Here is a 24858-nt window from a genome sequence, read left to right as displayed (position 1 = left end):
GTCAGTCATATAGTGTATATATTGACTGAAAAGCTTCACACCAATGGACAATTTAGTCTTCGGTTAACCTAATATGCATATTTTTTTTTTAGATTGCAAACCGCCTCCGCTTGTTCATCTTTTGGCTTGAGCTACTAAGCTCTGCAGGCCACTGAGTCTTGCCAAGAAGTCCATGTTTTGGAGTGGGCCCGTGTAGTCGACCCCCCCACCCTCCAACCCCGCCCCTTCCATGTCAGGTCATAAACCATTAATTTGGAGGGTGCTGCATCAGCTTTTCACCACACCTTCACTTCTTTTCTATGTCCAGTCCAGCTGAATGCCCCTTTTTCTGTTTCCTTTTTATCGATGCATGTTTAGTGATACAATTTAGCAGTATGTGTCTTGTTCGCACCGACTTCACTGGTGCAATCTTAGCGCACAGCTGCTCTTACATAACAGTAATCTTCACAAAACCGGGCTGTTTCCACGGCAACATGTTGTCCCTCCATAGATATGACGCTCTCAAAGTGGACTGGTGATGCGCAAAAGCCCCGCCTGCCTGCAGCTACGTTTCTGAGGCAAGATGAGTAGTTGTGAGAAGGTCATCTGACAGTATAGTTGCTAACAGTTACATTTGAGAATTGTGTACCCCTTGACTGTACTATAAGGTATCAATGTGTGCCTTCAGTGTGATGCGAGCGTCTTTTTGTTTTTATTACCTTATGCTCCATAACTGCAAAACGAAGTTATCTACTAAAGTGCCAATGGGGTTCTCGAGTCAGATGACTTGACTATGTCATCAATAAGAACTCCTATTTGGGTGGTTAAAATTTATGAAAGAGAAGACTTGGAGTTGAACTACATGAATTGTCAAGTCTTTCCTGTTAACATTTGAAAACCTACATTCTCATGTTACCCTGCAGTTTGTTTTGTTTTTTTAATGTTATTTTTTCAAATTTACTTTGTGCAAAGCTGGCAACCTATCAATACGATGCAGAGGCCACCTGATGAGGAAAGTACACTGAACACTTTTTATGATTAAGTTACACACACGCCCGGTGGCAGATCTGGTTGGAGTGTTGGTCTTAGACTGCTATTTAATTTAAGTGACCAGACTTGTGTTGAAATCTAATAAGTGAGTCAGGACAGAGAATTGGATTGTTTTGGTTCAGTGCAGTGTTGCCATGGAATTTTTGGCTGAACATTTTGTATTATTGATTCCCTGTTGTGGGACAAAGCTCATTAGCCTTGCATGCTTGCACTCGCACAAGTTAGCCAGAGTTATTGGTTTAATGGTCTGCTAGCTTGCGTCCCCATCTCATCTAAGCAAACCACAATGTTATATTCATTTTTGTTTGTTTTATTTGCCTTGTCTTGATTTCACAAAAGTGAAACTCAATGGCAACCTCTCAGGGTAGTCTCATGACAGGAAATAGCAATTTAAATTGATGACAGGATGCTGACTTGAACGTGTATATATTACGCCATCAGCATCTTACTGTACTGTACTCTTCACTTGGTCCCGTGTATATTTTGCACATCTCAGGACTATAGATGAGATTGAAGCATATGTTACTAAATGGATACCCCATCATATAAGTACCTGTCTCAAATAAAACTAATAATAATTACAAGAAATCGCAATTGCGGCTTTGTGCCTCATGCCACTGAGAGCTTAAAAAAAATGAGAAAGTAAGAAAATAAAAATAGGATAAAACTACTCACTGTTTGATGATATTCAAGACAGACAAAAAAATGTGGAGATCATTTACAGGTTTCTCCGGTACTTTTCAAGTTACTCAGAACACCCCACTACCCACCCCACATGACATTCAATTTATTGTGCTGCACATATTATACTGAGTAACCAGCGTCTTTTTTTTTTTTGCATTTTATTTTCAACTTTGTGGTTTTCATTACAACCATTTTTACATTCTTCATTGCCATACAACACAACTCTCATCAGAATCATCTTCATTTGCCAACTATGTAAAAATTGTCTTGGCTAATAAGAGTCAATCCAGTACAACACCAATCAATTGCCAAGGTAATTCAGCAATATGTTAAAATAAACTAAAACGACTCACTTTTTGAAAGTAACAGACATCTAATGGAGAGGTGACAAGAAGGGGGCAGACCTTTTCAGATGTAAATATTTTCCTTTTTACTTGTATTTGTCAGAACAAAGCCAAAGAACAAATGAAGAAATGCAACACGTTTGTCCTTCATGTGTCTTTCGTTGTCCCTCGCAGGAGGCCAGGTCAGGATGAACGGCGACTCAGGTCCCGGTGTGGTAACGGCCCATCCTCCCGCCACTGCCCCTCACAAGGAGCGCTATTTTGACCGGTTGGTGGACGAGAGCAGCCCCGAGTACCACCGCGAGAGGAATATGGCACCTGCCCTGCGCCAGGACTTCAACATGATGGAGCAGAAGAAGCGGGTCTCCATGATACTGCAGAGCCCGGTCAGTAGGAGTGTTAGCTGGAAAAAACAGTACCACCCCAATCATGCATGTCTACAACCTCTACCAATCATGTGCTGTTTATCAGAAACAAATTAATTTTCCTTATAGTCCATCCCTTGTCTAAACCAATGATCAAGGTGTAGTATCGACTCTGCCAGGCAGGGGAAAAACTCGTTCAAAACACACCATATTAAAACATTTGATTGTTCGTTTAGCTCTCACTCTCTGCTGAAATTTTAACTATGTAAGTATAAAAATGGACAGCCTTCCAAATAAATCACATGATGATTCCTCACTAGCGAAGTGAGTATACCCAACTGAATTCTCAGCACATAGACAAACTTCTCTTGTTTCAGTAACATTCTATTCTGATGTGTGACAAGCTCTTATATATTTATTGAGGAATAATCTTGTATTTCCACTTTTTTCCCCACTTTGCAGGTGTTCTGCGATGAACTGGAGTCCATGATTCAAGATCAGCTGAAGAAGGGTAAGACGCCCACCAGCCTGCTGGCGCTGCAACAGATTGCTGACTTCATGACCACCAGCATGCCCTCCATGTATCCCGCCGCGCCGCAGGGTGGTATGGCAGCACTCAACATGAGTAAGTCTGCCCGAGGCATTTCTAGACTGTGCTTTTAAAACCATCATTTTTTTTTCTTTGCCAAAACAAAATTTAAATATAGTGATAATTATTGGCGCACTGGGAAGAGAATTCCCCACCAAAACCAAAAACTGAAACTAATGCTCTTTCACCATGTTTGCTTTGGACTCTGCACTCCATTATTAGAACTGAGTCAGTCCATCTCAGGGCCCAACTGGGTTTGTATTCCATGAGCATTTCTTTCATGTATTCAGGATCTAAACCATTTAGTGATTTATAGCATCACCATGCTTTGCGGCACCCCATTGTGCTGCAAAGCATGCTGCGAGCATGTAAATAGTTTAAAGTGCATGTTTTGTGTCTATCATATTGTGAATCATTCTTTTATTTGTTTTATTATTTGCTAGGTATGTTATTCATTTTGATTTGACACCGTGAGTCTGTACATCGTAAGTAATGACATGCCTACACGTGCAGTGTGTGGGGCATTGTAAGCTTCTTCTGCTTGCACATGTAATCTGCAATTGTTCCTCACTGCCTCGTGAGCGCCATCATACGGTATCTTACATATACGCTAAAACACTTGCTGGCATGCACGCGAACAGTGTAACCAGTGTTTAAAGGTCAAGTGTCATCCCTATAAACATTCTAAAATAGATATTGAAATGAAAAATACATATAACATTCACTTCAATGTCTACACGAAAAAAATAAATCTGAGCGGAGAGCACGTCATCCATTCGCAAAATTGCGGAAGTCTTATTCGACATCCATGTGGTCGCCATATTGGCTGTATTTACTGTCCGTTATGTCACCCCGGACGTTCGCCATTGAAAACACGCTGTGACCCCTACTGTGGGACACACCCCTTCAGACTTGGAAGCTCTTTTTGAAGAATAGAACATCTCACAATCGAGTGAAGTATCCGGGGCAATATTACCCTATTGTTTTCAGCCTTATTTAGATGGTATACGGATCACTTCTAACTAATAACAGACTCCCCGACAGTATTACAGTATGTTGCGTACTCAGCTGCAAGCGATCACAGCGCCGCGGCCTGGGTGTGACGAGCCGATCACGGCTTTGGCTGGGGTGGCAGCAAGGTGGCTCATCGCGGCACTGAGCTGGGCCGTTTTACAGCGTTGTCGGCAGCGATAATCGGCGGTGTTGTTCATCGCTGACGGCGGCGGCTATGAACAACGCTGGCGGTAATGGCGCAGTCAGCCGTGTGACCGGCGGACGCGGCTTAGGCCTGGGTGACTCATTTTCAGCAGCGAGGTGGCTTATCACAGCGGTGAGCCGGGCCGCTTTACGGCCTTGTCGTTGCACGCGGCTGAGTACGCCATTGCCGGCAGCATTGTTCATAGCCGCTGCCGTCCGCGAGCCGACGCGGCAGCCTTCGCCAAAGCCGTGACCGGTGGACACGGTGCCTCAATTTCGGCGCCGAGTTGGCTTATCACGGCGCTGACCCAGGCCGCTTAACAGTTTTGTCGTCGCACGCGGCTGAGTGCGCCATTGCCGGCAGCATTGTTCATAGCCACTGCCGTCCGCGAGCCGACGCGGCAGCCTCCTCTGGCGAGCCGATGCATCAGCTTTTGCCGGCGAGCCCGACGCGGAAGCCATCCGATGGGCAAGGGCGCACTGTATATGTGTATGGTCATATTTCTCCTACCCATTTTGTGCCAATAGGAACCCTTTCCTTCTTTCAGGTTTGGGTATGGTGACTCCAGTGAATGATTTACGCGGCTCAGATTCCATCTCATATGACAAAGGCGAGAAGCTTCTCAGATGCAAGCTGGCAGCTTTCTACCGACTCACTGACCTGTTTGGCTGGTCGCAGCTCATATATAACCATCTCACAGTAAGATGAGATACAGTCAAACATCAATAACAATGAGTGGAACTCTTGATGTAATGCGTTTTACTCCCTATCCTCCAGGTAAGGGTGAGCTCAGACCAAAACCGTTTCCTTATCGTCCCTTTGGGGCTCCTGTATAGTGAAGTCACTGCATCCAGTCTGGTGAGTCGTGATTTACTGTTTCTGCTCTGATGTTTATCTGATTTCTGCTCTGTTTTATTAATACATTTAATCATCTCCTCATCAGGTGAAGATTGACCTCTCTGGTGAGATTGTGGATCGGGGAAGCACCAACCTTGGTGTCAACAGGGCCGGATTCAATCTGCACGCCGCCATCTATGCCCTACGGCCAGATGTCAATTGCATCGTCCATATACACACTGCTGCAGGTGCAGCGGTAAGTCTGAAAATTATGCCAGTGGAAATGTTCATTTTTGGGGTCCTGACTCCGACTCTGCCCATAACCCCATCAGTAGCGGTCCCTGGGAAAGTGGATAAAAGAAGCCCATGAACAGCTTCACCCAATTGATACAAAATTGTGTGAACATAACGGGATGCACAAAACAGTTGTTGAGACTGGCGGTTTTCACAGCACAACATTAGCTTATCACAAATGTTTGTTCATTCCAATTCCAGGTGTCTGCTATGAAATGTGGCCTCTTACCCATTTCCCCTGAGGCTCTTGCCCTGGGAGAGGTGGCGTACCATGACTACCAAGGTATACTGGTGGATAATGAGGAATGCACAGTCATCCAAAAGAACTTGGGCAAAAATGCCAAGGTACCACTTCCCACCAAGTTATGTGGGTCATTGTATGCATTTTTTATCTTCTTTTTTTTTTTTTTTTTTTTTACTATTCATCCTTTGCTGCTTTAAATGTCTTCACGTCACCTTAGGTACTCATTCTGAGGAACCATGGCTTGGTGTCTATGGGTGAAACTGTGGAGGAAGCTTTCTATTACATCCACAACCTGGTCAATGCCTGTGAGATTCAGGTAAAACTTTTTAATTTAATGGAATATTTCTGGTTTATCTGTTCATTTCTATCTTTATTTCTTCTATTTTATCCAAAATTTCATTGTGGTTTTATCTGTAGTTCAGTTGATTTCTGTTGTACAATGGGGCAGTTTTCATTGACTGTGGATTATTAAATAGTTTTTGTTTGTTTCTGTTATGCTTGGTGGAGGTAATCTTGTATAAATGGGAAAAAAAGAGTGATGCTGTGGACATTTTTGACTTGGGATTAGTTATAGTCCTCTTGATTTCATGTGGTGCAACAACATTGTCGTTATCATGAATAGCATGTAAATGAAATTTATAATGTGTGTGTTTGCATGTTCCTATTTGTGGAGTGGATTTTTTTTTTTTTTTTTTATAATTTGCCATCACTTTAATTTCTATTCAGCACGGTGTAACGATTGCATTTCAGCAATGATGACATGTCCACATTGGATAAGGCCGTGTGTATGACCAATCATGCCAGGCAATGGCTCATCTCTTCCTAGCATGCCAGAGCAGGTTAAGTGTCCCAGTCTTGAGCATGCAGTTGAGCATTCACTCTAGCCATGAGCATGGGGGTCAAACGGACTAAAGCACTGTTTGAACAACATAGTTACAGTACTAGCTTGTAACCGTGTGCCTAATGAAATACACATCTGTTGTTTTTGTGATATAGTGGGCTGCCGCATATTTGTGGTTCAGCACCTGTGTATTCACCTGTTTGCAGACTATTTTCCCTCCAATTCAATAAAAAAGTCTTTTTTGGGGGGTTAAACCAACCCCTAAACCACCTATTGGGGGTATATCCATGTTTATTCACTAATCCCACTCCAATGTAGTTTTAATGGCTCTCAATTTCACTATTCATGAAGAGGTGGGTCCCTTTCAACTGCAATTGACAGGGGTCTAATGCATTTTATATTATGTTTTGTATATTTTTTGTAGGTGCGAACACTGGCCAGCGCTGGAGGCCCAGATAACCTGGTGATGCTTGACCCCGGAAAATACAAGTCCCGTCCTCGCGTTCCAGAGCCTCCTGGTGATGGGTCCTCTGCCCAGCCTAAATGGCTTATCGGGGAGCAAGAGTTTGAAGCGCTCATGCGAATGCTCGACAACCTGGTATGTCATTCGGAAATGAAGGAGTCCTGAGTTTCACAGAATACACCCTTAATCGTTGTGGTCTGGTTCCTATTAGGGCTACAGGACCGGGTATCCTTACCGCTGTCCAGCATTGCGAGACAAAGGTAAAAAGTACAGTGATGTGGAGAACGCCCACTCTGCCAGTTACTGTTACGGCGAGGACAGCGATTCGGGCGCTCGCTCCCCAATGAAACACAGCTTCCAGCGCGGCCAGCGCGACAAGACCCGCTGGCTCAATGCCGGCAGTCGGCTCGATGAGCCCGGCGAGGACGGGCCCGATAGCAGCAGCCCCAAGTCGAAGCCTAAGGTGTGGACGAACATAACACATGATCACGTCAAACCCTTGCTGCAGTCTCTCTCGTCCGGTGTCTGCGTGCCAAGCTGTATAACCAACTGCTTGGTCTGTGCCTACCTTATTGTTCATAGTATGTGTGCGTGTGTGTGTGTGTATTTATAACTACCTTTTGGGTGGTAGCTGGTCGGCATCTTGTTCTTACTGCCTTTTATTGCAGTCTAGAAAATATGATATAACACTCCAGTGAAATTTGTCACCTTTGGCAATTTTTTTCATGTCTGTTCAAGAATATCCTAACATTGATGCTTAAAAAAATGTGTATTTTAAATTTTTTTTGTCCATTTAAATGACTAAAACCCTTCTATCAATTCACAAATTTGTTTCAATACCTTTCTGAAAGTAATTTTCTTCTGTCTGTAAAATTGGACAGTTATTGCGCTACATGTAGCTTCGACATACTGTTAACTCAATTTGGTAATATTAGCGGTTTTAAGAATTTTTTTCGACAGACGTTTTTCTATGTGTTTAGTCTGTTTAGTTCACTAAAACAGACTTGAAAAGTTGTGGTGAGGATAACATTTTCTGAAACCATTTTTGCGTTAACCCTTCCCTCCTAGTAAGCTTACATTTTTCATTTAAAAAAAAAAAAAACAATCTTTTGACTTATTTTCCTACTTTGATTACCTTAATTACTGTAAGGTTATTCATGGATATACAATGTAATATGTATCAAATAAGGACGTGAGAACAGATTGAGCTGTTGGGTTGACTTTAATTTTTCCAACACTGGAATAAAAACAGGAGTTCAGATGATGATGATGAAAATGTTTCGTTCCTTTTAAATACAGTGTAAAAAAAAAAAATCCCTCGTATTGATGCATGTGTACAGTTATTATTTTATTTTTAAAAGGCGCTTTCCAGCTTACTTTAATCATTTTGTAGCTCATATAGGACCCTGATTGTTCCCCTTCTGGTCCTTGAATGCATCACAATGGCCGACCAGCTGCCTCCCCGCATGGCCCATTGTATGTGTGGGTAATGAAACGTATTGTTTTAGTTGTTGTTTTTCCCAGAGGAGGGAGCGGCAGCGGGTGCTCGCCACTCACCAACATTTGTTTACCAAGTTAATGTTAACTAAGCTCAAAAAGTCAATTGCTTGCATACTTAAAATACACTGAATGGCCTTTTTTTGGAATAAGCAGCTGGAACTTATTATTTTCAATTTCTTCAAAAGAAAAAGAAGATTGCTATTGCTTCTTAAGTTTATAATTTTCTTTAAACCTGCATGATTGGCAGTTTGGAACACAAATTTGACCTAACTTTACCAAAATGAATTATCTCCTGTTGGAAAAGTAGGAGATGTTGTGTTGTGAGGCTCTTCCTCAGTGAGTATACAGTATATATCGTGTTTACATGTCCATCTTCACGCTCAACCCAGCTTCCAACTCTGCCTTCCTTCCTCATTCAGCAATAGTGTGGCTTTAAAAAGTCATGAGCTTCCTGCAGCCACAATTTTTAATGAGAACAAACTCTTGCATGAAAGCTGGATATTTCACCTGCTGCTCATTCTTCTCTTTTGTATTCAAGCTGATTCAGTTTTATTAAAATCCTGCTGAGCATTACCAGGTTTTTACACAAAGAGGGTTGTGAGCTACTTCTACAAATGCTGTATTTCCGCAAATAGTACTGTGAGTAGAGGATGTTTATTTATGCAACACCAGATGGGAGGAGAAGACTATTGAGCGGTGGTGGGCAAGCCTCTATTTGTACAATTATTAATAAAAGGAGATAATTTGGAGGAATTGAGCCAAATGGAAAGAACCAACGCAAACTGGGTGGCACAAATAATGAGCATATATGATACGGTACATTGATGAACACTGTGGAATAAGGCAGGTTGATGGTGCTTTACAACAACATTCATACACAAGGTAAATCCATAGTGCTTTGCAGAGGCAAAGAAATATACTGTCCTTGAGCTGCATGTTATGCAACTATGCTTTCTTTTGTGCTAATTAGCCACAGAAAGGTGCCTAAGAAAGGGTGATAGTGTTATAAGGAAGCCAGTTACTATTGGGAGAAAATGGAAGTTATTGTGAAGCATGTTGTTTGTGATCCCACTGCATAGTTTGGATTGGCAAAACTCTGCCATTTGTACTTTTCTAATGAAAACAAATTGGATTTATCTTGCCTTTTCTCAACCCGTTTTCAACATACTTTGTCGTTGTAAACATTTATTCATGCGCACAAACCAATGTTTACCGAAGCTGTATAGCATGATTTGACAGAATGCCAGCTGGTATACATTCACCCATTCCTCCTAGCACTAGCTTGCAAGGCGACTTAACATTTTGTTGCCTACTGGTGAACTGTATCGAATTTAAAATACTTGAACATACCTCAAGTGGTCCTTGAATGAGCATCCTCTCACAAGCACAGGTGACAGCCACCACAATGTCTACCTCCTTTTGTTTCCACCCCACATAATACATTATGATCCATTTTGTTGTTGTCACCAATCGTAAGGGATGCATCCAGTCACGTTCACTGCTGACAAGTTTTCTGGTTCCGCTGTTCAAACAACAGTGTTTAATTTGACAAGTTATAGCCAGGTGATTGTAAAAGACGCAATACAGTGGTATTGGAATACATGTCGTGTAATGTTTCCATTGCCTGAGATACCTCAAGAGGTTAGGGCAGTAGTCTGACAAAGTGCAATCGTGAAACACCAAATTTGACTTGTCGTCTGATCCAGGCATAAAAGAAAGGTGCACACAAACCAAAAAACAAGTGTAAAAACAAACCTTGATCGTCTGTTAATGCAGCTAGGGACTGTGAGAGAAGTCCACAGCTCTCTCTCCAGAAGCCAGTGACATCTAGCTAGCAGGCTCAAGAGAAAACTACCTATCCCAGCTAGTGATTGGGGTTACAAAAAGCTAGTCTGGGACTGAATTCCCAACCTTTACTTACATTTTCAAGACACAGTTTTACTGTATGTACGGTACTGACATCGTTTATATTCTTCATAGAAAGCAGTAACCCACATTGAAATTCTGCTTTCCTGCGATACAGTGCGAAAGCTGCATTGCATTATAGAACGTGCCCCCCATTTTGGGCCAGAATCTTAACTGTGCTGAAAAGACCAAGAAAAAAACAACTTAAAAAAACAAATAAAACCCTTAAAATCGGGACAAATGAAAAGCTCAAGGACTGAAGTGGCAAAACACATGGATTATCACGTTAAAATGTAAAAATAAATGCAAGATGGTGAAAAGTAATGTTTTGACTTCTAGAATTCTAATACTGTTTCTAAACTCCATTTAGGAATGTAAAATCAAAATTTTAATCAAGCAGTGAAAAAAAAAAATTGTGCTTAGACGCTACACTTTTAATGAATCTTTGGCTCTTGAAGTGCTGCTGTTTTGGCTGGTAAAGAAGTATCGGAGTGGGTTATGAGTTTGTTTGCTTAAATATAGAACCAACTGAGGTATTTTCTGTTGGGAAAAGTGAAGTGTTTACTTTCCTTCTGGTTGTGAGGTAATGGGAGTGTGGCTTGTATACAAGGGACTATTTGAGGAAATATGGTAACTTCACTTCCAAAACGTTGGTGTTTTCTCTTTCCTTGTTTCTGTTGTCCGTGTTGTTGTTGATATTGTCTAATCAACCTTGAAAAGGACTTTGGTGATGCCAGCTCACCCCTCACTGCCCACCCTCCTCGCTTCGTAAGCGTCATCGTCTCCCATGCACTCCTTACTCCATCCCTCTGTTTTCTTTACACTTCATCGTCATCCTTGGATGTTAACCCCTCACCATCTTTTTTTTTTTTTTTTAACGAGTTTCTGTTTCATTCAAATTATCAATGATGGTTTAAGGCCAAGGATAGCTTGTTGCACCTTATGAGTATCAATTCGATTCAGGTCAATATAAGGTTGCCTTACAACTCACCAAGCAAACATGTTGCATCATTTTTTTTTTTTGTCCATTAAACATGGTAACACCAGACCAACTTGACTGTTTCCCTTACTTCCTCACGTCGTTTGTGAGCATTTATTTGTTTCTTAACTGCACAAGGTACCAGATGTTCCCTAGAGGTACAGCATCTACTTTGTAGGGACAGGCATTTCTTTATACAAACGTATTTTATTGTAAGATTCAATAATATTACTAATTTTTAGCTCTTTTAGCAGGACTTTTGCTTTCAACTCCTCCGTAAATGTCAGCCTTACAGATGCCGGAAGTCCTCTGTATGTGGAGTGCTTTTTGCCAAATGTGTTTATTTTGATCTGTGGTGGTCTCAGTCATATTTATTCATTAAAAAGCAGCCCTTTATTTGCTCATTTGTAGAGAGTAACACATATCCTCTCAGGAGAAAGCATACTATATATTGCATTCATTTTTCTCATGAGTAATAATATATTTAGTAATGAGATTATTGTCTGTATTTTGTATTACTGACATCTCACGTGACCTAAGAGTCATTAAACGATTGCTGCGACATAGTGCAAATTTTATTTTTACCAAAGATGTGTTATTGAGTAATGTTGATAATTTTGTCATGTTTACTTGGCAATTAATTTGGACACAACTTCCAATCCTCCATATTAAGGCATAAAAGAAACCCAATACAACATTTCTTTAAAATGTACCCTCTGCTTAAATCGATCTAATCCACATCTCAAAACAACTTTTTTTAACAGTTGGTCCCACTCTGTCTGTTACTACCTTTTATTTACGGTGACATCTGGTATAGCCATGTCTTTATCATAACATGCACTGCTGCAGAGCTGCAGTGGCATCTGTAAAGCCATCCTTTATGGTGACATTTAAAGCGGGAGTTGATTTATTCCATGCTGACCAACAGAAATTGATGTCTAATGTGATTCATGATATCAGTCGCAGTAAATAATTACTGCTGCAAAAGAGGCATTATTTAGTTGCAGTATTTACTTATTCATGTTGCTCTGGCAATTAATTGTGGCACCCTCTAATAGATGGGAGGCCACTATTTGAGTGTATATGGTTTTCACTGACATCACTGTTTGGATAAAATTCCATTAGAAATTATTGGTAGGGATTGATCAGGACAAAATATATATATATATTTTTTATCATTCTCACTTCATTCAAATAATTTTTTTCACATGAAACCATTTTTGTCCTTTATAATTTGAGCATGATTCTTTTTATTGTGAAGCCTGCATAAAATGTTTGTGTATCATTTCAGTTTGGATCTGTTCTGCTTCTCTTTTGTTTTAACTCTGTTGTCATCATGTGGCGTTCACAGTGGACTAAAGAAGACAGTTTGCGACAGGCTGCCATGGCCAATCAGTTCATCCCGTTGAACACCAATCCCAAAGAAGTGCTGGAAATGAGAAATAAGGTAGCCATGTCTGTTGCTGGGCTTTCCTGATCGTCTTTATTTTTATATCCATTCTTTTTACGCGTGTGTTTTTGTAGATCCGTGAGCAGAATCTGCAGGACATTAAGACTGCGGGACCTCAGTCTCAGGTTCTGTGCGCCGGGTCGGTGGTGGAGCGCAACTTTCAGCAGGTCGGTTCTGCAATGAATGTCACTTCTGTCCTGACCTGGAGAAGAATATTTGCTAGTATTGCATTATTTAATTATTCTTGATTGGTTTACATTAAAAAAAACGGATAAAATGTCATATACAGATTTATAAAGTAAAGCCACATTTCCAACAAGTAGGCAGAATGTAATTAACTTGACATCAACCTGCCAATAAAGAGGAAGGTCAAACATGGACAGACCTCAGAGGCCGGACATACCCATGTGATGCTCGGGGTCCACTCCAGTCATGTAGATGGTGTTAATGGACATTACAAAATTGCTCTAAGAAGCACCACTGCACACCTTTGTCACCACATCTTCATTTTGGTGGGTTGTTGCACCCTCTTTTCCCCACTACAAGAGATTTGTAACAACAATAGAGAAAATAAATTGCTCCATGTAAAGGTTAACATGATGTCCACCAATATGGAATCATTTCATGGATTCTGTTACACAAACATTAACTCCTGTTAGGGCTGTATGATTATGGCCAAAATAAAAATTGCAATTTTTGTCAATATTATGATCATGACTATTATTTACAATTAGTCTTCCTTTGGGAAAAAATGTTCATTTTTATTGCGCTACTTTTCACCAAGCAATGTTCAACATTTTTTAGTATGAAATGAATCTTCAACTGAGAATAAATGATAGCTAATACAAAATAAATGTACCCCAAAGAATTCTTCTTAATCAAGGGCTAACTGAATGCATATGCCATTACAAAAGGCAATCACTGTTTGCGAAGTGAAACAAATACACCTAATGCATAAAACACTCACATTAGGCTGTAAGAACTGACTTTTAATTTGAAAATCCACATCAGTATAATGAATTCTCGAGGAAGGCTATGTCTGCATTGTTCTGCTTGATTGGTCAGTTGTACACAGTTGTAATTTCTTATTTACTTCTTGCGTTTAATTTTTGTTAAACTGCATTCAGGCCAGCCAAAAAGGTTAAGTAAAGGCTGCTGCTATGATTAACTGTCTTACCGTGGCACGCTGCCAGAAACTTTGCTGATGATGGAGCCTATTTAATCGAGGCACCCAAAATTGCGATCACACTTGCAATTTGATTAATTGTGCAGCCCTGCCTCATACTTTTCACAATTTGTGCTTATCGGAGGTCACAATGGGGGAAAACACATTTTTTAATGTTCTGTAGGATTTCTTCTGTGCCAACCAATCAATCGATTGCTTTGTGTAGGTCAATCTTTTTAAGTATGTACCACTATCATCAGTAAACATAGCAGAAAGTTGGCTGGTTTGGAATTTTTCTTTTTCTTTTTTTTTTTTTTTTTTTCCTACCAGTCAAATCTTTTAGCAACAAAAGCCCTAAAAAATTGGTGGTTCCTCGGTGGAATTACTTTTAGCAAAAAGAGCCCTAAGAAATTGGTGGTTCCTTGGTGGAATTGAGGCTATAATATATTCTCTCCAGGTCGGCAGACCCCAATACCAAAGCCACAATGAATAAACATTGTGCATTGTATTATTATATCAGAATTGTATTTATTCTTTGGGTAAGCTTGTGCAGGCTTCATGGAATGCGAAGCAAAAATACAATTGTGACTTCTTTTAAGACGTTCATGCATGTTTTTCCGCCGTATGTTGGGTAGTTTTTACACTTCTAGGGCACAAGCAAGAGCAAAATGTGTGGGAAATGGAGCTGCTACTATATATATTTGAGTATATTGATTTAGAAGTGATTTTCATAGCACCAGATGCTGCTTTGTACTGACGCATGCTCATGCTTCATTTTGCATGCAGATTGAGCTTTTCTGCATGTTTGCTTTTGTGGATGCAGAGGTGGAATTAAATTAATCATCACTCCCTTTCAATGTTGTTACCAAATCTCCAACTCGGGGATTCCAACAAATTCAGTACCGTATTTTCCTTAGATAGTGGCCTACCCATAAATCAACATCTCAACTCAAATCAACACTACCTTTTCACCACTCTGGAATTAAATAACCGGTAGTGGCTGGTAACTAGCTTTTCTAATGACACCAAATACAAACAGTGGTCACTGTAGACAGACTTGTTTAGCATTTCATGCAACACTGCATCCACAGCTGATGTGGTATCTGTAAAGTTAGTTTACGGTTGAGGGGAAAAAGAAAGTGGCTTTATGTCATGTTGGGCAAGCATGGTACTAAGCCACCCTCCTGGAGGCAGAAAATACTACACGTCAACTTTCTAAAAGGCTGGGCTCAGTCGCTTTTTCATATTTTTTCCGAATAGAAGAAAAAATTGTCATTTTGGTCACTGATGGTATAGTGGTACATGCTCTCGATTTTGGTGCAGGGAATGTGGGCTCAGTTCCAGCTCAGTGGTACTGTAAATGGTTGTCGTTTTCTCTATGTGCCCTGCAACTGACTTATGAGCAGTCCAGGGTGTGGACTGCAGTTGGGATAGGCTCCGGCTCCCTGCAATCATGAACAGGATAAGAGATGTAGAAAAATGAATAGATATTTTTAACTTAAAGGGTAGAATTGCATGATCTGTTCAACTGAGGGTGTAGATGGTTTTAGCAGAGGTGGCCAACATCGAGATCATTAAGGCAAAAAAAAAAAAAGGAAAAAATTACTTAAACCATCTATTTAGGAAGGTGACGGTATGATACTTTATATTTATTACATATTAATTTGTCTTTTGAATGAAGTGTTATTTGTGGGGTGAAAAAAAAAAATCTTAAAATGGATTTAAACACCAGTCAATGCCCCTGAAATCTGGAAAGTACTCTGCAGTTCAGTAAATATATTTTTGTGGTGGGGTGAAGGTTTGGGGGTTTGGGTATGTTAAGGTGATTTGTGCAGTGATGCTGCTTGCGCAAAATCTTTACGCCTTTGCATGCATGTATTAAGATTCTTGGTTGCTAACATGAGTCTGCTGCCCCTCCTACCGCCTTCCATCCTCACTGGGTTTACGATTGCAGGACGCACCTCTGTCTGACTGTAGAGACACTATTGACTGCCTCGATGCCTCTGAGGGGTCCTATAGTCCTGCTAGATCTATTAGAAAGGTATTTGCAGCTCCAGTCACTAATCTGTTACTTACAGTACATCGTCTCCCTTCGGAAAGTCTGTAGCCATGTTTGCATGATGTGTGCTAAGGAGGCAATGCTTCATGCAGGAAAGACCTGTGCCTTATTTATACAGCGCATCTGCACAACTGGACTGTATGATGAAATACTTATACTTAATATTTTACACAGAACCAGCAAAATAAAATAAAATATTACTGCACCAATATGTGCTTTTACACAGCAAGAAAGAATCCCACAATATACAAATCACAAGGCGCCACCATCTAGTGTAAAGTACTACTATATAAAATACTGTCAACAATTGCTTTAAAGATGCCAGGGTGAAAGAAGTGAGTATCCACTGTTTAACGTCACACCCTGGGCTTACAATTGCAGAATTCCTTCACTCACTCACACACACACACAGTCTCGCGTGTGGTTCTCTTACAGCTCGTATATAAATTCAGAAGGCAGGAAATTGCCAGTTGACTCTGGCCCCTCCTAATTTTGTCCATTTTCTGTGTATGGAAAATATAATATCATGGCTCCTTTCCAATCTTGCAAAATTTTAGATTCAGGGTTTATTGTGCGTTTTTGTAACATAATTTTGTGTTATACTCTCTACTTTCAAAGAAGATAAAAATGAAAAGTGCGACAGTTCATTGAAAGGCGAGTGTTGCGCCAGTGTTACAGAAGAATGGGAAGTGTCAAGAAAGAATACTATCTTCACAGGCAATTTAAATCACTCTGCAGCCAATTGCCTTACATCTCAATACAAGATGATACAGAAATCTCCTCAGAAGTTGGTCAACTCTGTCCTCCACCCCATTCGGTGTTTGCACAGTTCATACAGAGCTGCTTGAAAATGTCAGGTTTCACAACGGATTTAAAAGGGGCTTTACACTCAGGTGACATCCTACCTCTATTACAAATCGGATCCTACTTCAAAAGACAAAAATTGCCTTTGACATCATCCTCCTTTCTGTGTCAGTGACTTTTATCCTGAAACGTGGAGCGGGAAAAAATGTGACTGTAAAATAATAGGAGAATGTTTTCCAGGTATTTTGTAAGGGGGTGTCTTCCTGTCTCTAATTGGTCTCTTGATACTGTCCCTGAAAATGGAAAATTTCCATGTGGTTTTCAGAAAAAAGGTGGTAAATGCTGGATCTCATGTTAAGTGTAAAAAGGGACTTTTTGAAGACTGTTTTCTTGAATGAAAATATTAAGAAGACATTGCCAACTACAGTGCTGGTTTGAACATCAGAGTCAATCACAGTATTTGCCCGAAAATATGCCCCCGGTGGCTGTGAGGAGCATTATGTCTGATTAGATGCATAGAACAGTGTAATCTTACTACAGATACTACGACATAATTTTCTCGCCAGTGTCTCACTGTCTGATGAAAATTAAGTTACCTCAAATCTAACCCATTCTGGTTGGTCAAGAAAAATATTTCAAAGACGAAAATCAATATAAATGTAAAACTTAAGGCCATCTTTTCATCTACCATTACATTGAGGACTACATGTATTTTTTTTTCTCATCTTTGTCCTCTAGGGGGAGCTGGTAACCGCATCCAAGGCTATCATCGAGAAGGAGTACCAGCCCAAGGTGATCGTCAGCAAGCAGGGGCCAAACCCCTTCAACAAGCTCACTGACCAAGAGCTGGACGAGTATCGCCGGGAAGTAGAGCTGAAGCAAAAAGGACCTGATGGTAAATAGCTGCAAAAGTCCCTTTGGATATTGCACAAATTTGATTTAGTGGCTATGAGTATCATTGGGGATGATGACCTTAGATTAATCTGATTTATTAGACCATCTTCCAGTTTGGAGCCGTCATTTGTATCGAGGAAATATTACATTATGTTTTGGAATTTTAAGTCTTGAAGGAATGGCACACTTCTAAAACTCGTAGGATAATTATTGAAATAGTCAACATGGAACTGTAATTGCATCTCTGGGCAAATATAGCCAAAATGAGAAAAAAAATCATTTCAGTACATAGCCTTTCACATAATCAGTTATGTCAAACAAAAAATTTAATGACAGTTTGGCAGCAAAAAAAAAAAGGAACATGGCATGTAAAGTTACGAATCAATGGGAAGGTTTTGCATGTTACTTATGTACCCTAATTTTAGCAAATCGTGCCTTGAGGCTGTTTATTTACTAAGCTCCGAATGCATGTTAAGTAAAATTAGAGTTAAAAAGAAAAAGGAGTACAATGGGCAAATGCATGAAAATGGCCAGAACCATGCCATACTTGGTGGGGAAAATAAATTGCACACACATTCTGGAGCAACAAAAGGTTGCCGCTAAAGACGGTCTCCACATAATTTAGAATTATTATTTAATACTATGCAGGGACGTCAGCATAACTGATCTGAGAGCCTGTTTTCTTAGTTAACTTGGATGTCTGTGAACTGGAACAATCGCATATCAAATTATTTTCTGCATTATTCTGACGTTTTATGATGTTGAAAGTTTGACATTTTGTAATTGGAACAAATTTAAGATCATCCCTGGTCGTTCCAGTTCTGAAGATCTATTATGTTGTAACTGGAATAGGTGGTAATGATGTTTCTCCACCTACAAATGCACTTTCAACATGGATTTGCAGTGCTGGAACAAGCTGATGTTAGGGCTGCACACTTCTCTGAGCTGGATAGTGTAGCAACGGTTCAAGCACCCAAATCTGCTCTTGTGCCCTCTACAACCGGCACAGGAACAGCATCTAGGCAGGGCCCCTTGACCCTCAGCCTCGCCGATCCAGTCCAACCAGACTCCCCCCATAAGGAATTTCACTGCGCTGTGCTGCGAGCCCTCAGCAAGGAGACGCTGGAGGCGAATCGGGCTGAAGGTATATGAGGTGAAACGGAGGCGATCATCCCTGCCCTGTCCTCTTTTCCCCTCTCTGGGTGAATTCAGAGTCTGCTGCTTCTCCCCCCCCCCGCCCCCCAATCACCTCACTCTGATGTCAAAGGCATCCGAGAATCCAGAAAATTTGAGTGAGGAGCTAGGGATGTCTGGGTGCTCGTTCCTTGCATCCAAACATGCTTTTTGTTGTGGTGTGCTGTGATTAACCTATCCAATCAGAACAGCGCATATTTGGACTGGATCAGTTCTATTTCTTCCTGCTAACCTTTCCCAGATCAATATCTGTTGGTATCCACTCTTTCTTGCACCACTGAAACTAAACCTAAACACGTGGACAAAATCGTTGGTACCCTGAAAGAACCCCTATTAATGTATTTAGCATGGTGGATAGGAGGGATTCAATTATACACTTCTAAGGATTGGTTTGGGCTTGGAGTAGTAAGACCTCATTCTTCCCAATGGTGTGGTGTCGCTATTAAAATGTTTACCCTATTTTATATTTTAATTTATTATTGATACTAAAATCTATTATGTGTAGGCATTTGCTTCTAACACAAGGTGTCTTGAATAGGATTAGAAATGAGCTCATCACAGAGCCATCTAAGGTGCGGTGTTGTGGAGAGAAAGTTGGGGAAAGCAGACAGAAGATGGCCTGATACGGAAAATGATGACTCGCTCTGGCGACCCCTGATGGGACAAGCCGAAAGGAAAAGAAGTGTCAAGTGTGTCTGTCAAATATATAAAATGAAGGAGGAGAGTTCTCTTTTTTTTTTTTCCAGGCCTGCTTTGTTCTATCCATTTGACGAGGTATCTTCAGGCTTGGTTGCGGTCTAGGTCTGCGTTTTCTAATTGGCCACAGCGTGTATTCTGAGGTGTTGTTGTGGTCTAGGGCTGCTTTGTTTCAACTGGCACTGCGTGTCTCGGATCGGTTCATGATAGAATCAAATTGTAAGACATGGATGGATGGATGTTGGGCTACGCGTACTATACCTTTTTGGCAGGCCTTTTTCATTAGTTTATTTTTTCCTTAATTCTATTATTTCATCCAGTCCACAAAAATACAGCAATGCCTGATTTACATTGCCTATTTTTATTACTTTTATCAGTTTATTTCATGAAAAACAAGTTTTGTTTCGTTTTCTGCCTCAAGAATTTTGCCCACGTGTCCATTTATTTGACTTTTTGGGGCATTGTTATGGTGGATTTCAACAGAGACTCAATAAATGAAGCTCTTTTGCCTTAAATTTTCAGTCTTCTCTCTTTTATCTGGAAGTCAAAGTATTTGCTTACTTTCTTTTCCCCATGTCAAGAGGAACTAGCAGAACCTGAGGAAGAGGAGGAGGCCAAAGACCCAAAGGCCACCTGTACGCCGCCCAGCACTCCAGTCAGAGCAGAGGAAGGTAAGGTTGGCCCTCTTTTAGGCGCTGAGACTCCGGCTGGCCCAACTTGGTTTAAACATGAAGTTTCCATCAGTACTCCAGGCTGGATGGAGGCTATTTCTGGTTGCCTTCCAGATGGCAATGTGGAGTCCCTTTTGTATCCGTTTGGCTGTTTAAATGTTTTAATTGCATTACTATTGTTTTGTGTTTGCGTAATAACAGGCCAAGAGGCAAAATTAGTATGAAAATGGTTAAAATTCAAATTGGTTCAAATTAGACCTTAATTTGTATTCGTATGAAAAAAAAAAAACTTGGAAAAACAGCAGTAATTGTAAAATGTTATGTTCTTATGTTAGCATTTAGCTTTGCCTATTCACTAATTTAGTTTTTTTTTCCCCTCGATCACGAAACAAATGTACATTTAGTACTGTTTGTTGCTCGTAAGCACCCCCACCCTCCCAAAAAATCCTTATGGAGGCTAAATAAAAGGAAAGTTGTTTCATTTCTGTGATTAGAATTTATATTGAGAATGTTACTGAAACATTGCAATATCTTAAGATAAATTAGGTTACACTTCTGTAGGAGGAAGGTTAGCCAAAACCTTAAAATTTCAACCTGTCCAACGTCACAGTCGTCGTCATCATCCAGTGGGAGAGCCCAACCCAAAACCAAGAAATTGAGCATGCTTAAGCTTTATGTTTTGAAGCGGCATCTCAGAAACATGGAGGATTTAGAATTACCGTGAATACAAACTTGTTTGTCACAGCTTGGGGATTAAATACTGGAGTAGTATCGCTGATAAAATGTACTACATTAGTTTCTGATATTAGCTTTTTTATAAAGTGTTCTATCCCTTACCACAATCAATAAACACCATTTTAAAACAATATAGACCATCATTTCCAGTAAACAAAATCAACCAGAGAATCATATTATGTGCTGCATTGAACATTATTCATCGTTGGAGTTTTGTTATTGTTGTTACAGTATTAGTAGGTTTATAATGTAACATCCTTATTAACTTATTTTTACCCCTGTGTGACATTCAAAACTAAGATCATTATTAAAAAGGTCTAATACAACAGTTTAATTTTAAAGCAGATTTGTTTCCCATGGGAAAATGTTTTCAAAAAATCTAAACTGAATAAAATTTTCATGTTTACAATATAGATATTAGATTGTCCTTCCTCTTGGTCTTTATTACTATTGGATTACACCTATTTCACCGCAGCTTCCATTCTGATACTTTATAATCATAATTAGTTTTTTCTCCAATGAAAGTCAAGATCAGTGATAAATTGTGTGCAGCAGGTGTAATCCAAGACGTGAACTGTTGTTCTATAACGTCTTCCCTTCAATCCTACGCCTCCATCGTCCATCTCGTTCGGGTCCACTAAGAATGGCGAGCTGCCATTCTTTTTTTCCCCCCTCACCCAAAGTTGTTTTTTTTTTTTTTAATTTTAACAGTGTGTCTGTGGTTTGATCTGCATAGACATTGGTTTCTACTTGTGCTTCTTTTCTTTGTGGCTGCGATTACAATCAGGAGATGGAAATTCAAAAGAGTACCTGTTACCATAGTAAGTACGTACAGTTCCAACTCCCTTCACCGCCCCCCCCTATCACCTTCAAACCACCTTCACGCTTGTCTTCCAGCACCCCCCCCCCCACCTCTTCTCTTGCTGCATGGCTGTAGTGCTAGTGCTATGTGGACTAATGACTCCATGACTTCCAACGCCTCTTCTGGTTCCTCCTGGATGTGGATGAGGTTTATTTCAGAGCTCCTCCAACTCAACTCTCTCTCTGGGGATTGTATAATATTGTCAATCACATTTTAAACATGGTTTCAAGCGAGTCTAAAATGGAGTGCACTCCTTGGCAGAGGCACTGTTGATTCACTCAACTTGTTTGCTGTCTAAACAATAATGTGATTTAATCGTTGCTGATGTCATCAGCTATTGGCCTGGCATGCATATTATGCATAATCTGAATTAAGAGTGGCGGATGCTCCTGAAGTAGCCCTCACCACCCACCTTTCTGAGTTAACCTCGCTCGCTGCCAGCGACCCACTGTCAGGGGAAAAAAAAACAACTTTTCCTTCTCAAAATGATTGGGTGAAATCCTGAATGTTTCTCTTTTTTTTTTTACATTACAGACATCTCCTTCAACAGGTACAGAAGTGCCTTGTTTAAATGTGTGCGTGTGTGTGGCTTCATGCTGTTACCTTTTTTTTCTTTTTTTTTTTTTTTGCTGTCACTCTTGGAAACGCTTCTCAAAGGCCAAAGCTGTCGCACTTTTGTTATATATGTATAGGTGTGATTTGTTGGAGCGAATTCATTGCACAATAGGCTGTGTAGTATTAGAGTAACACAAAACGATGTTGTTTTTTGTTTTGTTTTTTTTGTCCTTTGGTAGCTGTGCAAGCTCCATGCTTCACCTATTTGGTTCCTGGTTGTTTCTTATAAGCCTCCAAAATCATTTCAGATTTGGCTACTCTCCTCGGACCCATTTAATCATACTATATTTCATTTCAATGACACATTACAGTCAAGGGAAATTTTTTGATACACTTATTACGACCAGTTCTGTTTTAAGAGTGCAAATAGTTTTAAGGACTTGCTGTGTGGTGTTGTGACCTCACTCGTGTGGTTTTGCATTCCTTAAAACCTTTGACGGCACCAAAATGGTCTATAACAGACTATAATAGAGATTTTTTTGTCTATACACACAGGGTGGAAATGATCAAAGGAATGGCACTTGTTAAGATTTTGCTGTTTACATAAAGGTAAAACTAATGAATGGAAAGAAGAGTTTGATTTCCTCATATAGTGGTTGGGTCTTTTCATTTCCTCCACTTTACAGAGAACTGGGCCTCTTTCAAGGGTACAGCCTTCTCTGCTTCTTTCAGGTTTTCTTCATCATTAATACTTTCCTGCACTTTCTTTAAACTCATCAGCTTTACAAATGCCACATCTCCTTTGCAGGCCATGTGCATCAAGAAAAATGTCTCTTGCAAAACATGGCAATGTCATTCATACTAATGGTAATTACTGGCCATGTTATGTTGGGGGGAAGACACAGTTAAGTGATCTATTGGATCGCAGTGTCTAAAATAGCGGATGCCACTATTTGAGGAAATACAGTATTTACTTTTTGACGCTGGCATAGCTGTAATGAAATTAAGTAGTGTTGCTTTGGCTTCGTTGTGAGTGAAAGAGGGGTTTCTCAGGTGGTCAGATTTGGTATTTAAACTGAACAGCGACACAGAAAAAGGCAGAAAAATGCCATCTGGAAAATGTCAATGAAAATTTCAGGTCTGCGCTCGATGCACAGAACACTGATACGGAAAAGTGATGGCTTGTACGGCGAGTGTGAACGGGGCTTTACACGTGCTGTAATTTTTTGCTACTGCCCCCTAAGGTAGAGAATTGTTGAGTGTTATATTTTGCAAAGAGTTTTTTTTTTCTTCGTTCATTTAAATTTAGTTAGAAGCTTGCAATACTTAAATGTTTAATAGTAAACTCTTAGTTGTTTATAATTTTATAAATTTATTTTACTGTGTAAGAGCAGGGATCGCCATCATGGTGCCTGCAAATGCTACGTAGTTCCCAAAGACCACTAGTAGCCCTCGGATGTGTTCTTAAAATAGGTCACCACTGATGGAACATTTACTGTTAATATTATTTTTTCTTAGCGGCATGGTGGAACAGATGGAAAGTGTTGGCCTCACAGTTCTGAGGACCCAAGTTAGATCCCGGCCCCGCCTGTGTGGAGTTTGCATGCTCTCCCCGTGCCTGCGTGGGTTTTCTCCGGGCATTCCGATTTCTTTCCACGTCCCAAAAACATGCAACATGAAATGGAGACTCTTAATTGTCCCTAGGTGTGATTGTGAGTGCAACTTTTGTCTATCTTCAATGTGCCCTGGCTGGCAACCAGTTCAAGGTGTGCCATGCCTGTTGACAGCTGGGATAGGCTCCAGCACTCCCTGCAACCCTCGTGAGGATAAGCAGCAAAAGAAAATGGATGGCTGGATAAATTTCTTGTAGTACTTTGTAAGAGCAGGAATCGCCATTATGGTGCCTGCAAACGCTATTTAGTCCAAATGTGTTCTTAAAATAGGTCACCACTGATGGGACATTTACTGTTAATATTGTTTTTCATTTTTTCTCTTTTCTTTAAACAGCATGTTTATTAATGGGCCAAATATAACAATATTGTTTAAAAATAAAATTTATTGAATTGTGCGGGGGTGGTGTTACTTGTATTTTACCAATTTTTTCAAAATAATAGATTTTACTGCTGCAGTTTAAATACTGTTATACCATGATATTTTTTGCTCAAGGTTACGGTACCATTAGAATCTGATGTGGTCCCATGCCTTATTGCCATTTGTATGGAAAATGGCAAATTGTACAGGCCATGTGAAAAGGGAAGCACCACGGGCACAGTCCTACCTACTGTGCTATGACTGACTGCTACCTTCTAAAGGTGGAAAACTGCCAGGTCGACTTTGCGATTTTGCTTATTTAGGGCGTAGTCGAGGCAAGGTTGACTTTGTCTTCTGTTGGTGTCGTATGGCTGAAACTGCGTTTGAGGAAAATGCTGGCATCTTTGATGGTTTGGGCTAAAGTGGCTTATTCCTACCTGGAGATTGGTTGGTGTGGGAGTGTGTGACCT

At 40.4% G+C, this 24858-nt stretch overlaps 1 protein-coding gene across 7 annotated transcripts in view; it reads left to right on the top strand.

Annotated features, from left to right (window-relative positions):
• add1 (adducin 1 (alpha)) overlaps positions 1-24858 on the top strand; it is a 29437-nt gene that overhangs the window by 3378 nt on the left and 1201 nt on the right. For 2 of the 7 annotated variants that reach the window (XM_061801095.1, XM_061801096.1), the window contains exons 2-15: positions 2232-2443; positions 2885-3047; positions 4757-4908; positions 4987-5067; positions 5153-5302; positions 5542-5685; positions 5802-5900; positions 6850-7023; positions 7100-7351; positions 12624-12719; positions 12797-12889; positions 17489-17645; positions 18654-18788; positions 20116-20205. In XM_061801095.1, coding sequence (XP_061657079.1) covers positions 2246-2443; positions 2885-3047; positions 4757-4908; positions 4987-5067; positions 5153-5302; positions 5542-5685; positions 5802-5900; positions 6850-7023; positions 7100-7351; positions 12624-12719; positions 12797-12889; positions 17489-17645; positions 18654-18788; positions 20116-20205 — 1984 coding nt within the window. In that variant the 5' untranslated portion in view covers positions 2232-2245. Of the gene's footprint in view, positions 1-2231; positions 2444-2884; positions 3048-4756; positions 4909-4986; positions 5068-5152; positions 5303-5541; positions 5686-5801; positions 5901-6849; positions 7024-7099; positions 7352-12623; positions 12720-12796; positions 12890-17488; positions 17646-18653; positions 18789-20115; positions 20206-21727; positions 21766-24858 lie in introns of all 7 variants that reach the window. The other 5 variants (XM_061801098.1, XM_061801099.1, XM_061801100.1 and 2 more) reach the window with 5 other exon arrangements.

This window comes from Syngnathoides biaculeatus, chromosome 17 (assembly GCF_019802595.1).
Source record: "Syngnathoides biaculeatus isolate LvHL_M chromosome 17, ASM1980259v1, whole genome shotgun sequence".
Lineage (NCBI taxonomy): Eukaryota > Metazoa > Chordata > Actinopteri > Syngnathiformes > Syngnathidae > Syngnathoides > Syngnathoides biaculeatus.
The sequence above is the reverse complement of the archived record's forward strand: the minus strand, read 5'-3'. Positions and strand labels throughout refer to the sequence as shown.